The sequence below is a fragment of the Stigmatopora nigra genome, chromosome 9, assembly GCF_051989575.1.
Source record: "Stigmatopora nigra isolate UIUO_SnigA chromosome 9, RoL_Snig_1.1, whole genome shotgun sequence".
Lineage (NCBI taxonomy): Eukaryota > Metazoa > Chordata > Actinopteri > Syngnathiformes > Syngnathidae > Stigmatopora > Stigmatopora nigra.
The window spans coordinates 14,597,345-14,611,775 of NC_135516.1; the positions used below are offsets into that span (position 1 = coordinate 14,597,345).

Below are 14,431 nucleotides of genomic sequence, written 5' to 3' on the forward strand. Positions count from 1 at the left end.
GCTAGAAATCTCTACTACATGTGTTAGTTCCAGAAAACACTTTTCAGTAAAAAACTTTTTAAAAAATGAGTAAAAAAAAAAACACATACACTGTAATTATACCCCATAACTACAATCCACTACTTTTATCTCACATATTGATCTTTTTGATTTAGACTCCAGTACCATTTATTTCTGCTTTTTAACAGCCTAATGACCAGTACGTCTTTTTCAGCATTTTCTTCAAAAAAAAATGACAAAAAACATTGATGGGTGCATCTTATAGTTGAATTCAACCATTTTTGCCTAAAACAAAACCTCAACTTTCAAGGCAATCCGGCATAAAAGCAATTATTTTAATCAACCTCAAACCTGCCGTATTATTTCTATCAAATTCCTCCAAAAAATCATTCCCCAATGCCACCAATCCCAATTTCTGCCATTTTGTTCCCCCACCTTTCCATCCATAACCTGCTTTTTTGCTGCTTTTTTGCTGCTTTTTCCTTTTTGAAATTGCTCCATCATCCATCAGTCAACACCCCCTTTTTCCCCCATAAAAGCCACTCCCACCTTAACTGGGCCGAAGTATTATCTCAGTCGGCGGTGAACCGCGCATAACATAGCGTTCTTTCAAAAACTGTACCAAGTTCTCATGCTGTATTGTTGCTTATCCCGTCTTTCTTTCTCTCTCTCTCTCTCTCTCTCTTTCTCCTCTTCTCTCCCCCCTTTTCTCTCTCTCTCTCTTCCCCCTCCAACGTCTTACGTATCTGCTATCTAAAAAGTGCCCATTAATGGTAAGTTCTCCTCCCACATGGGGCCCCCCTTGGTGGGCCAGGGTCGGGGGACTTGGGGGGTGTTTGTCCGGTCGGATAGCGAGCCAACGCTTCCGCCATTTTGTGTCATCACTTGCATGACCATGTGTTGGCATTTCAACCAAAAAGCTGCCTCTCATTCCTGCCCTGCTCCATCCCATAGCATGAGCCGAGGGGCGTCGCCATTTCACGCATTTCACCGCCATGTCGTGCTCCCTCTTGCTTTATTTTTAAGCGTTTTTTTTTATTTTATTTTATTTAAAGCAGGTCAGCTAGGGCGAATTTGTTTGTGATGCTTCTCCACTAAAAAGCCAGCGCCCCCCCCTACTTGCCACCTCGCCACATTCCTTCCGCCATGTTTCTGGGTGCACGCCCCCACCTCCGCCCCAACTACATCATCTGTCTCTCTCACGTCTGCCACTGATTTGGGTCTGGTTAGGTAAAAGTCGGTGCCCGGACTTTTGGTCGCCAGTCTTTTGGTCGGCGGTCAAATGTTGACAAAGTTTACTGTTGAAAGCAGGTCTCAAAATTATATACATGAGAGTGAGTTTAATATCCAAGTACTGTTGAAAACAATAAATATTTAGATATTAAACTCTCTCATGAATATAATTTTGAGAGCTGGTATCAACAGTACTTAGATATTAAACAGTACTTAAATATTAAACAATACTTGGATATTAAACAGTACTTATATATTTTACAATACTTAGATATTTAACAGTACTTGGATATTAAACAGTACTTAGATATTAAAACAGTACTTAGATATTAAACCATACTTAGATATTAAAAAGTACTTGGATATCAAACAGTACTTGGATATTAAACAATACTTAGATATTAAACAATACTTGGATATTAAACAGTACTTAGATATTACCCGTACTTAGATATTAAACCGTACTTAGATATTAAACCGTACTTAGATATTAAACCGTACTTAGATATTAAACCGTACTTAGATATTAAACAGTACTTAGATATTAAACTCTCTCTCATAAATATAATTTTGAGAGCTGGTTTCAACATCTGTCACCATTTGACCGGCGACCAAACGTCCGGTCACGGTTGGTTTCTGTTTTGTACGTTTAGTCGGAAGTCATGCAACATTTTTTCATGAATTATTATGGAATTTAAGGAAGATTATGCTTGAGAAATATATAGCTTCAGGATAACGGCCCTTGTATGCATTGTAGTCAGTTCAAGTTCTGCCAAGGACCTGCTGAATACCTCTTTTATTGGTCCAATTGCCCATGAGCCAACAGGTCTCCATTATTTCCCCCCCCAAACAAAAGTGTAAACACTCTTGTACTCAGACCAACTGAGTCACGGCAGGTTCCATTTTTTTAAGCCAATGACTAGAAAGTATGACGCAGCCTGACTTTTTCGCTGGATAAAACGTGTTCTCCGACAGATGGATCTCAACCTTCCCACCACATGACTCATCATCCTCTTATTCAAATGCTGTTTTGTGTTTTGTGGCCATCCATTACAAGCAGATTACTCCTTTTTGGGGAGTTGTATTTATCAAGCCGCTGACATCATGCCCAGCGGTAAATGAGATAAGCGAGCGGCCATCTGCGGCCAAAAACCCGGAATGCCACAATGTAGCATTTACCGCTTTTGGGCTTTGTGTCACCCGGTTTTGCTTGTTTTTTTTTCTTTTTTGGTGGTGCTGACTCCCGGGACTTGTGTCCTTTGTATTTTGCGCAGCAGACGAAAGCCAGAATATGGGCAGTGATACCAGCAGTCTGGTCCAGTCGCACTCGCTGAGGAAACGCGAGGCGGTGGACGTGCCGTACCAAAGCGGCCAATTGCATCCCGCCATCCGTGTGGCCGACCTGTTACAGCACATCACGCAGATGAAGTGCGCCGAGGGATACGGTTTCAAGGAGGAGTATGAGGTAAGCGGATGGGTGGCCCCCGTGTGTTCAAGTGCCCACTAAGATTATTTTTTTAATGCAAACAAGCATCAATTGAGCAAAAAATAATAAAACCCATTAGAATGAGATGAGATAACTTTATTCATCCCATATTTGGAAAATGTCATTGTCACAGTAGCAAGTGGGTGAGAATACACAATCAAAAATACAATATTATTGTATATTGTTCGTTATCTCTTTAGAGTTCAACATGGACAGTTTGCTACATATAGGACATAGGTGTCAAAGTGGCGGCCCGGGGGCCCTCAGCATCATTTTGTGTGGCCCGGGAAAGTCAATGATGAGTACCGACTTTTTGTTTTAGGATCAAATTGTAATGAAGAGTATAGATGTATATTACATTTTTTTTATTTCCCCCCCTTTTAAATCAATAATTGTCATTTTTAAATCATTTTTTCTGTGTTTTTAGTTCAAAAATCATTTAGTGAAATCTAAAAATATACTTTAAAAAAGCTAAAATAAATATTGTTTTAGATCTATAAAAAACTGAATATTCAGGGCTTTTAATCCACTTCTTTTAATCCATTTATAAAAAAATAAATCTAAATATAATATCTAAAATGGTTTAAAATGATAGATAAAGATGTATATTAAATGTCCTTATTTTCCCCCTTTTAAATCAATAATAGCCATTTTTTAATCCATTTTTTTGTGTTTTTAGTTCAAAAATCCTTTTGTAAAACCTAAAAATACATATAAAAATAGCTAAAATAAACATAGTTTTAGATCTACAAAAAAAAAAACTGAATATTCAGGGCTTTTAATCCAGTTCTTTTAATCCATTTATATAAAAAAAAATCAACATATTCTATCTAAAATGGTCCGGCCCACGACGTTAATGCGGCCCGCGAACCAACCCGAGTCTGACACCCTTGACATAGTATATCCACTATGAATCAATTCCAAACAGGCATGCATGGCCACCTATAGCGCAGGTATTCCTACACTACTGTATGTGTGTGTGTGTGTGTGTGAGTCCCCCAAGGCCCAATCATTCTATGATCTGGTGTCACGCCAAAGCCCCCCTACCCCGACCCCCCTATGCTTCCATGTTGCATCTTCATCATGACATCAGCGTCTCCCCAGGTTAATGCCCTTTGCCTTCTTCATACTGAGTGAATTGGAGCGTGTGCTCATGATTTAACGCTGTACTATTATTTTTTTTCTTGCTTGTCCCTTAACTTTGGATCAGATCAATGAGGTAAGACCACCCACCGCTGTTTTTTTTCTTCTACCATGTTCCAAATATGACAAATTTATGCGCAAAAACATCTAAAAGGACATTTTCCAAACAAGTGGCCCCCTCATAATCCACTTTGATGGATGGATTCATGTATGACACTTTTGTTTTGGCCAAAAAGCTGGTAAAATGAAAGGAATTCTTATATTTTTTGGTTGAAATTGTCAATAAATTGGACGACATGCTCCGCCCACATTATATGGAGCTGTCAAATTCACTACTAAGAGTCAAAATAATGATAAATAATTAAAAAAATGAATTTTTTGGTGGGATATTCATTTGTGAATTGAATCAATATACACAGTGGATATCATGAAATAGATTTTTTAATCTTAGTTAAATTATTAAGGAAAATAAAATGATCAAAAAACCCTTTTTTTGCTAAAAAGTTTGTTCTCCTTTTTAATAGTTAGTTGTATATCATATGTAAGGTCAAAACTATTTTTTGCCCATTTTCTGGTAGACATTTGACCTATTATTTGATCACTAGCAATACATTCCACAGCTATAAAAGATGGCCGTCACTTAAATGCTGGCCTTTTGCATTAAAACGCCTCCCAATTTTCAGCATTTCACCTCCGGCTGTGTTTCCTTGTTCCCAGCGCTTCTTCGAGGGACAGTCGGCGCCGTGGGATTCAGCCAAAAAAGACGAGAACCGCATGAAGAACCGATACGGCAACATTATTGCATGTACGTATACAAGAACTTTTTTTTTTTTACTTACCGGCTGATTTATGATGGCGACGCGGGATAAGAAACAAAAGTTTTTTTTATGATCTGCACATCCCAAGCAGTTTTGACCTTTCTGCTCCTTGGTTACATATTTATCTTCCCGCAGTATCTTCAGCAACATTGCTTGTGTTATTTAGTAGCTATACCGCAAAAAAAAGTATTATGGGATAAAATAATAGAGTTAATAGAGATGCAGATGATCGTTTTTTAATTTTTTTACCAATGCTGCAGCTGGAGATTCATGCAACATACATAGAGAGTTTTTAAGTCTGCTTTAAAGTTGACAAAAATATGGAAAACGTGGTTAAAGTCAGGAAAAAAATGCATGAAATGTGAATATTGGACAGAAAACAATGTATTTTTGGCAGTATAGTATACTAGTTGCAATAGAATACATAAAAAAGAAAAATATATGTATTTTATGGCCAAGCCGGACTTTTGGTCGCTCGGACGTTTGGTCGCCCGGACGATTGGTCGCCTGGACGATTGGTCGCCCAGACGTTTGGTCGCCCGGATGTTTGGTCGCAAGTCAAATGTACTTGAGTATTAAACAGTACTTAGATATCAAACAGTACTTAGATATTAAAAAGTACTTAGATATTGAACAGTACTTAGATATTAAACAGTACTTAGATATTTAACAGTATTTAGATATTGAACAGTACTTAGATATTAAACAGTACTTAGATATTAAACAGTACTTAGATATTAAACAGTACTTCGATATTAAACAGTACTTATATATTAAACTCTCTCTCATGAATATAATCTTGAGAGCTGGTTTCAACAGTAAACTCTTTGTCACCAAAAGACCGGCGACCAATCGTCCAAAGACCCTAAATAGGCATCTTTTAACCATTTTTTAATTACTATATCCACAAAAAAAACAGCATAAAACCCTGTCGCTAGTCAGAAAGAAACTAAAGTAAAACCCACAGTCCAGAAAAAAAGTACTTCATATATTCCTGTTGGCTCGTCACACACACAACTGGCAAACATTTGTTTTTAGTCATCCAAAACATGTCTGTGTACGACTCGGTATGATTACACGGTCAACAAAATATTCCTAAGACCTGACGTGTCGGTAAACAAAACCTTCCTTAAAAAAGGCGCTCCTTCCTTAGAAAGTGACAGTCCATCTTTGACTTCCGCCTGCTTAATGTCAATAATTCCCTGCTGCTTTTTTTTATTTATTTATTTTCTTTCTTTCTTTCTTTCCAGATGATCACTCTCGAGTCAGGCTGCAGGCCCTGGAGGGCGAACAGAGCTCCGATTACATTAATGCAAATTACGTTGATGTAAGTACACGCACACACACCAGCCGCCACCGCCAACGCAAAAAAAAAGGTCACTGCGCTTCCTCTCGGGGTGGGGAGGGTGAGGAGGGTGAGGGGGGGGTGGCGGAGAGGGCGCTGGTGCCGCCGTCCCCCGGGGGGCCACCAAGGAAGGCGACGAGTCGCACGCAAATACACGCAACGACTGTGGCGAGCCGCCATATCAGTGTGTGTTTTAAATTAAGAGTAATTACGATCAGGGAATGACAGCAGGGGAAAAAAAAAAAGAGGCACAGGTGTCAAAGTGGTGGCTCGCGGGCCAAATCTGGTCCGCCGTATCATTTTGTGTGGTCCTGGAAAGTCAATCATGAGTGGTGACTTTCTGTTTTAGGATCAAATTTAAATGAAGAGTATAGATGTATATTCAATTTCCTGATTTTCCTCCTTTTTAAATCAATCATTGTCATTTTTTAATCCATTTTTTCTGTGTTTTTAGTTCAAAAATCATTTTGGCAAAATTTGTATGGTGTTCATGGAGGCATAATTATAGATACTTAAGTTCCAAGTCAGATTTTATTCAACAGTAAGAAGTTTTAACGGTACTCGGACGTTTGGTCGCCCGGACGTTTGGTCACCCAGACATTTGACAACATGACAGTTTACTGTTGAAAATAAATTAACATTAACTTTTTTTTAAAGATTTACTTGGAAGCTAGCTGTCTCAAAAAGAATGATTGTATAAACTCATTGCGACCAATCCTCCTCGACAATCGTTTCCGTCCAACATTTACATTTTTTTTGGGCCAAAGCAATACACATCCTTCAATTTATCCCGTACAAAAGTAGAGGCTACTTCTTTTGTGTTGTTATTATTATTGCTGTAAAGTAAATCCCTCATTCTCCAAAAAAAACATTTGTGTGACCTTAGTAGTAAGTGCAAGGTGAGATACTTTTTTATTTTTTTACTAGAAGGCTGTCACAGTTACATTGTGTACAATCGCATCCAAGAGATTTCTACTTGTATGTTTTACTCTATTTTATTTTGTATGTTTCATATTTTTTTGACCTGTGCGGCGACAGAAATCATGAAAGATTTGTCACAATCTTCTATATATATATATATATATATATATATATATATATATATATATATATATATATATATATATATATATATATATATATATATATATATATATATATATATATATATATATATATATATATATATATATATATATATATATATATATATATATATATATATATATATATATATATATATATATATATATATATATATATATTATATATATATATTATATATTATATATATATATATATATATATATATATATATATATATATATATATATATATATATATATATATATCTTTTATACATATTTTTAGATTTTACAAAATGATTTTTGAATTAAAAACTGAAAAAAATGATTAAAAAATGACAGTTATTGATTTAAAAGGAAGAAAATCAAGAAAATTTAACATCTCTACTCTTCATTTGAATTTGATCCTAAAACAGAAAGTCTGTCCTTATGATTGACTTTCCCGGGCCACACAAAATGATGCGGCGGGCCAGATTTGGCCCCCGGGCCGCCACTTTAGAAAGTGGCTTTTTATGTGTTTTGTCAAGAACGAGGAAAGGGATTGTTTTCAAACTCGCAAAATATCTTTGCATTACAAAATATAACAGGCGATTACATTTTTTAGATGAAAACCGGGTCAGAAATCTAAAAAAAATGGCATTTATTCACTCATAAATATTTCATTTTTATATCTATGTGGTATATATGTATTTATTCCCACTCTTGACCCGCTTGCATGCTAAGCAAAAAGTCGTAATTCAGCACTTAGATGCACTCCGGTGTCTGGCTTTGACGGCGCACTAAATTCTTTAAAAAAAAATGTATACAAATACGAAAAAGCGTGTAGTCTATGACCTGATTCGCCAGGAAGGAACGCCACGTTGAAGGCGGGCTACTAATAGCCTGCTGATGTACCTGCTCGACGCGCTCATTTGTAATCGCTTGTTAAGCCCTCCCCGCATTAATTGATAATGCGAGGTAGGCCTTTAATTATTTACCTTTGGCCGCCATTGGTTTTATGGTCCATTATGCAGCGCCATACAAAGCAGAGCGCACTTAAAGTCAAGAAGATGTGCATATTCAAGAGAGTGCAGGCAGATGGCTAACGATGCGCTTTTTTTCTCTCCGTTTTTTGGTTGTTTTTTTGTGCCGCCAATAAAAACGGCCCCCTCCCATGCCGCGTTCGTTACGGCGTAGACGGCGCCAGATGATAATGGTGATGGTCTTGACGAGGGTTGGCGAGTAAGCGAGTCAATGTAGCTCCCCCGAAAAACATGTCGAGTCATTAGTCTTAAAAAGCCTGTTCTGATTGCGTATTAGCGTGCGGAGCGCTAATGATGGAATAAGTCTGTTGCTCGTTGTTTTATTTGGTTGTAATAAAGAAAAAAAACAGCAGAGGTTTTGAATAAATGAGCTACTCGGCAAAAGTTGGATAAAAGTAGTTGGCGTGAATTTAAAGAAAATATTCGACTTGGGAAACAATGGGAGGGAAGCTCATTTTATGGGAATTTTAAGGGCTTTAGTGTCCTCGTATTTAACGTTTCCTGCTTTTAAGAGATTTACTTTTGTACGAATTTAAGGGTATGTATGTATGTTGATGAAATATTTACATTTTTATATATGCTAGTACTGTATTTTTTGAACTTGTACGAGATTATAGGAAGATATTTTTTGCGTGACCGCGTTTGGGCGCCCGGATGTTTGGTCACCGGACGTTTGGTCGCCCGGACGTTTGGTCACTGGACGTTTGGTCGCCCGGGTGAATATAATTTTGAGAGCTGGTTTCAACATTAGATTTTTAGATATTAAACTCTATCAATGATATAATTTTGAGATCTGGTTTCAATAATAAACTCTGTCATGTTGTCTAACGTCCGGGCGACCAAACGTCCGGGCGACCAAAAACGTCCTAGGCGACCAAACGTCCGGGCGACCAAACGTCTGGGCGACCAAACGTCCGGGCGACCAAACGTCTGGGCGACCAAACGTCCGGGCGACCAAAAACGTCCGGCGACCAAAAACGTCCTAGGCGACCAAAAGCGTCCTAGGCGACCAAGCGTCCGGTCACGGATCTCCCAATAGTCTTACAAGTGACATATTTTTGTCAGTATATAATCATTTTATTGAAGTCCTTATGGTGCCTTGACAGTCTCTAATATATTTGACTGGTCGCTGCCAACAGGATGGGAGGCCAATTGCCATCCATAAAATCAAATCAAGACCATTCACTCAAATAGATTGTGAATGTTTCGCCGTCAATCGCAATGAGTGTACTTGACTTTTTTTTAAGGCCGTCTTATTCGATTTAATGTATGCCATTTTTTTATTTAATTCATGGGAATCTTCTTTAATCCGTGGCCTCCAGCTGTTATTTGTCAAAAAAGTAAAGTAGGATGCACATTCCAGTTAGTTACATTTGTGGCTTTGAAGCGCCCATTAGCAGCCGTGCGCTAATTCAGTCAGAAAATACAAATGAGAGCCAACGGGTGAAATCTTCCGCCGACTGATGCTTTTAGACGGGCCCGTGAAAATAACTGGCCACAACGTTGCCGTGGCGATAATCAAAGTAACGTGGAAAGGATCACAGAAGACAACGAAATCAGAAAAAAGACGCTTTTATTCCCTTTTCTATACAATTTGGTCACCCTGCCATTGACCTTCTTCCGATTGTTGCGTCCACTCTCGTTCGATGATGATGAAGAAGGAAGGAAGGAAGCCTTTAAGTCCTCCTGATGTTTTTGTTTCCCGGCCGGCGTCCCCGCGGAAAAGACAAGGAATTGGGGAAGCGCAATTTAAAGGGATTAGCCTAATCCCGCCGACTGGAAACCCATTGTGAAGATGGATGCTGTTTGTCGTATCCGAGGGATTATCGGCACTTTGGCACCTCGCGCCAGAGGTGTGCGCCCGTGTGCGTCCGTGTGTGTGTGTGTGTGCGTGTCCACACATTCATGATAGGTGTGTAGGTGTCCACATGTACACAAACTCACATATTTGCCCCTGAAAAAATGCAGTTTTCATGTGGAAACGGACTGATTTTTCTTTTTTTTTCCTTTTGCAGGGTTACCACAGGCCAAATCATTACATTGCAACTCAAGGTAAGAGTGCGTTTAAGTCGGGCTTTTGTGCTCTCTAAAAAGGCTGTTAACCCCCCCCCCCCCCCCCACACACACACACACACTACAAAAAATATTTTTAAAAAAAGTATATATATATATATATATATATATATATATATATATATATATATATATATATATATATATATATATATATATATATATATACACATACACATACACATATACATACATATATACAAATACATACATATATACAAATACACATATACATACATATATACAAATACATACATATATACATATACTTGTCAGTATATAGATATACACATATACACATACATATACACATATACACATACATATATACATATACATATATACATATACAAATACACATACATATACACATACATATACACATATCCACATACATATATACAAATACACATACATATATACATATACTTGTCAGTATATACATATATTTGTCAGTAGTTTGCTGCTTTAAATTGTTAAAATAAAAAGTAAAAGGTCAAGTAGAAGCGAAGACCAGGCTGGGAATATTTTAAAACAAAAGAAAAATGGAAAAAGGCAGAGTGAGGAGAGTAGAGAAGAATAGATGTTTTTTGATGTAGGACTCTTTTAAACTTTGATGCAGAAAGTCAAGGAGAAGTCAGTGAAAATTGTCACAGGAGCATTTTAAGCAAAAAAAGATAATTCACTGAAAATGACATTGTGGAGGGCATTTGGACTGATGTCGGTGTAGTTTTTTTGCGGGTAAAATGGCTATATTAGAAATCCACTTTAAATAACTTTATCTTGTACACATAATATGGGATAGAATGAGACGCCACATACACCAGCAAAGAAAAAAAATACCAATTAGCTCATTGCTGCCCTCTGTTGGTGGCTTCCATGCATTTACCTTATTTTAATTCTTTGAAATCACAGTATAGCTGCGTGCAACATCTTCACCATCATCATTTTAGAAAATTTAAATAAGTGACCGTCTTTAGCGTAGCCATGAATCGAGGTGTGGTGTGAATAAATACATTTAAAAAGCAAAATGAATTATCCGACACGTACGGGCAAATTTTGGTGGATTTGCACATGGAGGCTCACTTAGCGTCGCCCCCGAAGGTTAACCGCTGACGGATGTTCAATCATTAGCAATTTAGTGCCTGGCGGAGCGTGCACGGGGTGCCGTACGTGACTATGGTGGAACTTGATTTGGCTATAAAAAGTCGCCAGTGAAGAAAGAAAAAGTGTGGTACTTTTTTTTGTTTGTTGTTTAGTGAGTAGAAGGCCTTAATTCATTCACAAGCTGCTCAGGGGGAGCTGGGAGTTGCATAATTAGCTGTTCATTAGCGCGCCGCCGCCGCTACTCCTCAGCGTCTCAATTAAAATGGAGGGAGGCTGTTTGCTTACCAGACACGCTCCATGACCGACCAAAGCAAAGCCAAACACACCCACGTGGACGCAATGTCCATTCGACGTCCATTTTGAGAGATTTTTATAGTTGGACGTTATGGTTTTGTCATTTTTGTCGGATTGGTTGATCTTAAAGGCGGATTTCTACGCATGAATTTAATGAATGAATCTGGTCAGAATGTGCAAAAAATAACAATCAAGTGCCTTAACTCATGAAATTCTACCAAAAAAATCTGAAATTGGAATTTGGGTCTTTTTCTGAGGATCGGAATTGGGTAAAAAATATGTTTTTGTTGAATGATTTGATTGATTGATCTGATTTTATTGAAGTGAAAGAGTTAAGGTAACAAAATGATCCATAAGTATAATGAAGAAAAGTATTATTGATATACAGACTATTTTGGTACTATTTAGGCCAATTTTGATGTAAAAAAAAAAAGTGAATGTCCAAAAAAAAATCAACTAAAATAGCTTAATTAATTGCATTGAATGAAGTTTTTTCGCAGTATCAATTGATTCATGCAAAGTACATGATTTAAACCTTATTTTGTCAACCTAAATAGCTCAAATTATTGCATTGAATTAAGTTTTCTCGCAGTATCAATTGATTAATGCATTATTTAAACCTTATTTTGGTGCTTGCACATCTAAAAAAATGATTTTTTTCTGCTTGGTTGTAATCACTTTTTTTAGATGATAATTTTGCCATCACTTTATTCAAATTGGGAAGACATATAATACATTTCCAAATAGTACTACATACATTCCCTGGCCTTGGTATTGTAACATTTGTCTTGATTTCTGGTAAAAAAGCGAGAAACTACAATTTTGCGAATGATTTGGCGGGGAAACGAAGAGTCTGGAAGTCCAAAAATTGGGACTTTGGCAGGACTGGAAGGCGAAATATGAGCGACAGCGGCGCTCATTAGCTTTCAGGCCCTTCCGACGAGTCCCCCGGCGACGTCAAGGTGACGATGACAGGTGCAGCAGCTGTCACTCCATTAAAAAGTCCTCATTGCCCGTGCTCGCCCCTTCATTACGATTTTTTGATGTATTCGCACTGCGGATCATTTACTCGCCACATTAAACGGCTCACCTTGCTTCCTTTTTTTATGAAGCGAAGATCAATTCAGTCGGCCATTTTTTTTTTAACAGTGTCAAAACTAAAATTATGCTTACCGGCAGGTTATGAAAAATAATTTAAAACATGGAATCTTAATCTGTGTTTCTATTGTGATTAACAATAATATTCATTTTTTTTGGAAGTAATCTTCTGTTATATCTTTTTTTTTAGGGGTTAAACGTTATATGCTGTACTGCATTTTAATATTGGTCAGGATGGTAATACTTCATGTTAAACATTTTAGAACTACCATATTTTCATGAATATAAGGCACACTTAAAAGTCTGAAATTTTCTCCAAAAAAGAGCGTTATAATCCAGTGCGCCTTATATATGAAAAAAAATTGTCATTCATTGAGGGTGCAACTTATAGTCCTGAAAATACGCTACTCAAGTTAAAGTTGTACTTTTGGATTTTACTGTGCCAAAAAAAAAAAAAAACAATGACTGACGGCTATTTTGTGGAAGATTTTTGAATGGATTGAAGGGGGAAAGTCTTTGTTTTGGGTGGGACGGTCTACTTCAGTCTAAACATAAACAGAACATTAGCATTTTGTGCTAATAATAGTATTTGTCGATCAAAAATATGACTGAATTGAGGTTACAGCTGAGATTCGCACAAAAACGTCTTAAAAACCATGAATATGAAGATGAAAATGGGGAATCAGGGAGGTTTTTATAGGAGAAAAATGTTCAAATTCAATGATTTCAAGGCAATTTTATGATATGGCTTATATGTGAGAAAATACGTGAATTACCTGAATGGCCTGATCTTCAAACAAATTAAAAAGTTTTTTGCCAAAACAGTACTACCTAAAACTAGTTATTCTTATTTGCATGGTGATATTTTGCATTTGTAGTGATCCAAAAACACAAAAAAATCCCACATTTGTCCCCTTGTGTGAAGAAATGCGACTTTTAGCTGACGAAATCCTTCACCAGCCGACAGACGTTGGCTTTTCTTTCAAAGTTGTGACGTTCTGCTTTTTCTCTGATGAAGAAAACCCCCCACCAAGCCAAACCCACCCCGCAGTGGAGGGGAATTCGTCTGCAAACTTTACAAAGGGAAAAAAAACACCAAAAAAAAGCTATGCTCTCACCTTGGCGTTCCCCAAGCGAGTGCTTCTTTCTCTTGAATCTCGCTAGGTACAAGCCAACGGCCCCTCGGCAAGGTTCTCCACTGAGAAAAATAAGACACATGCTTCTCATTCTACCGTATTTTCCCGACTATAGGGCGCACCCTCAATGAATGACACATTTTCATTTTTTTTTCCATTTATAAAGCACACCGAATTACAAGGCACCCTGTCTAGTTTGGAGAAAATTTAAGACTTTTAAGTGCGCCTTATAGTAGCCCGGGCGACCAAACGTCCAGGCGACCAAACGTCCGGGCGACCAAACGTCCAGGCGACCAAACGTCCGGGCGACCAAACGTCCAGGCGACCAAACGTCCAGGCGACCAAACATCCGGGCGACCAAACGTCGGGCGACCAAATGTCCGGGCGACCAAATGTCCGGGCGACCAAACGTCCGGGCGACCAAACGTCCAGGCGACCAAACGTCCGGGCGACCAAATGTCCGGGCGACCAAATGTCCGGGCGACCAAATGTCCGGGCGACCAAATGTCCGGGCGACCAAATGTCCGGGCGACCAAATGTCCGGCGCGACCAAACGTCCGGGCGACCAAACGTCCGGGCGACCAAATGTCC

General features: G+C 38.1%; 1 protein-coding gene across 1 annotated transcript in view; it reads left to right on the forward strand.

The window, feature by feature from the left end:
- Nucleotides 1–14,431, forward strand: part of LOC144201507 (receptor-type tyrosine-protein phosphatase mu) — a 135,022-nt gene that overhangs the window by 107,569 nt on the left and 13,022 nt on the right. The window contains exons 20-24 of the mRNA XM_077724209.1: nucleotides 762–773; nucleotides 2,508–2,698; nucleotides 4,580–4,667; nucleotides 5,931–6,007; nucleotides 10,148–10,184. Coding sequence (XP_077580335.1) covers nucleotides 762–773; nucleotides 2,508–2,698; nucleotides 4,580–4,667; nucleotides 5,931–6,007; nucleotides 10,148–10,184 — 405 coding nt within the window. The remainder of the gene's footprint in view (nucleotides 1–761; nucleotides 774–2,507; nucleotides 2,699–4,579; nucleotides 4,668–5,930; nucleotides 6,008–10,147; nucleotides 10,185–14,431) is intronic.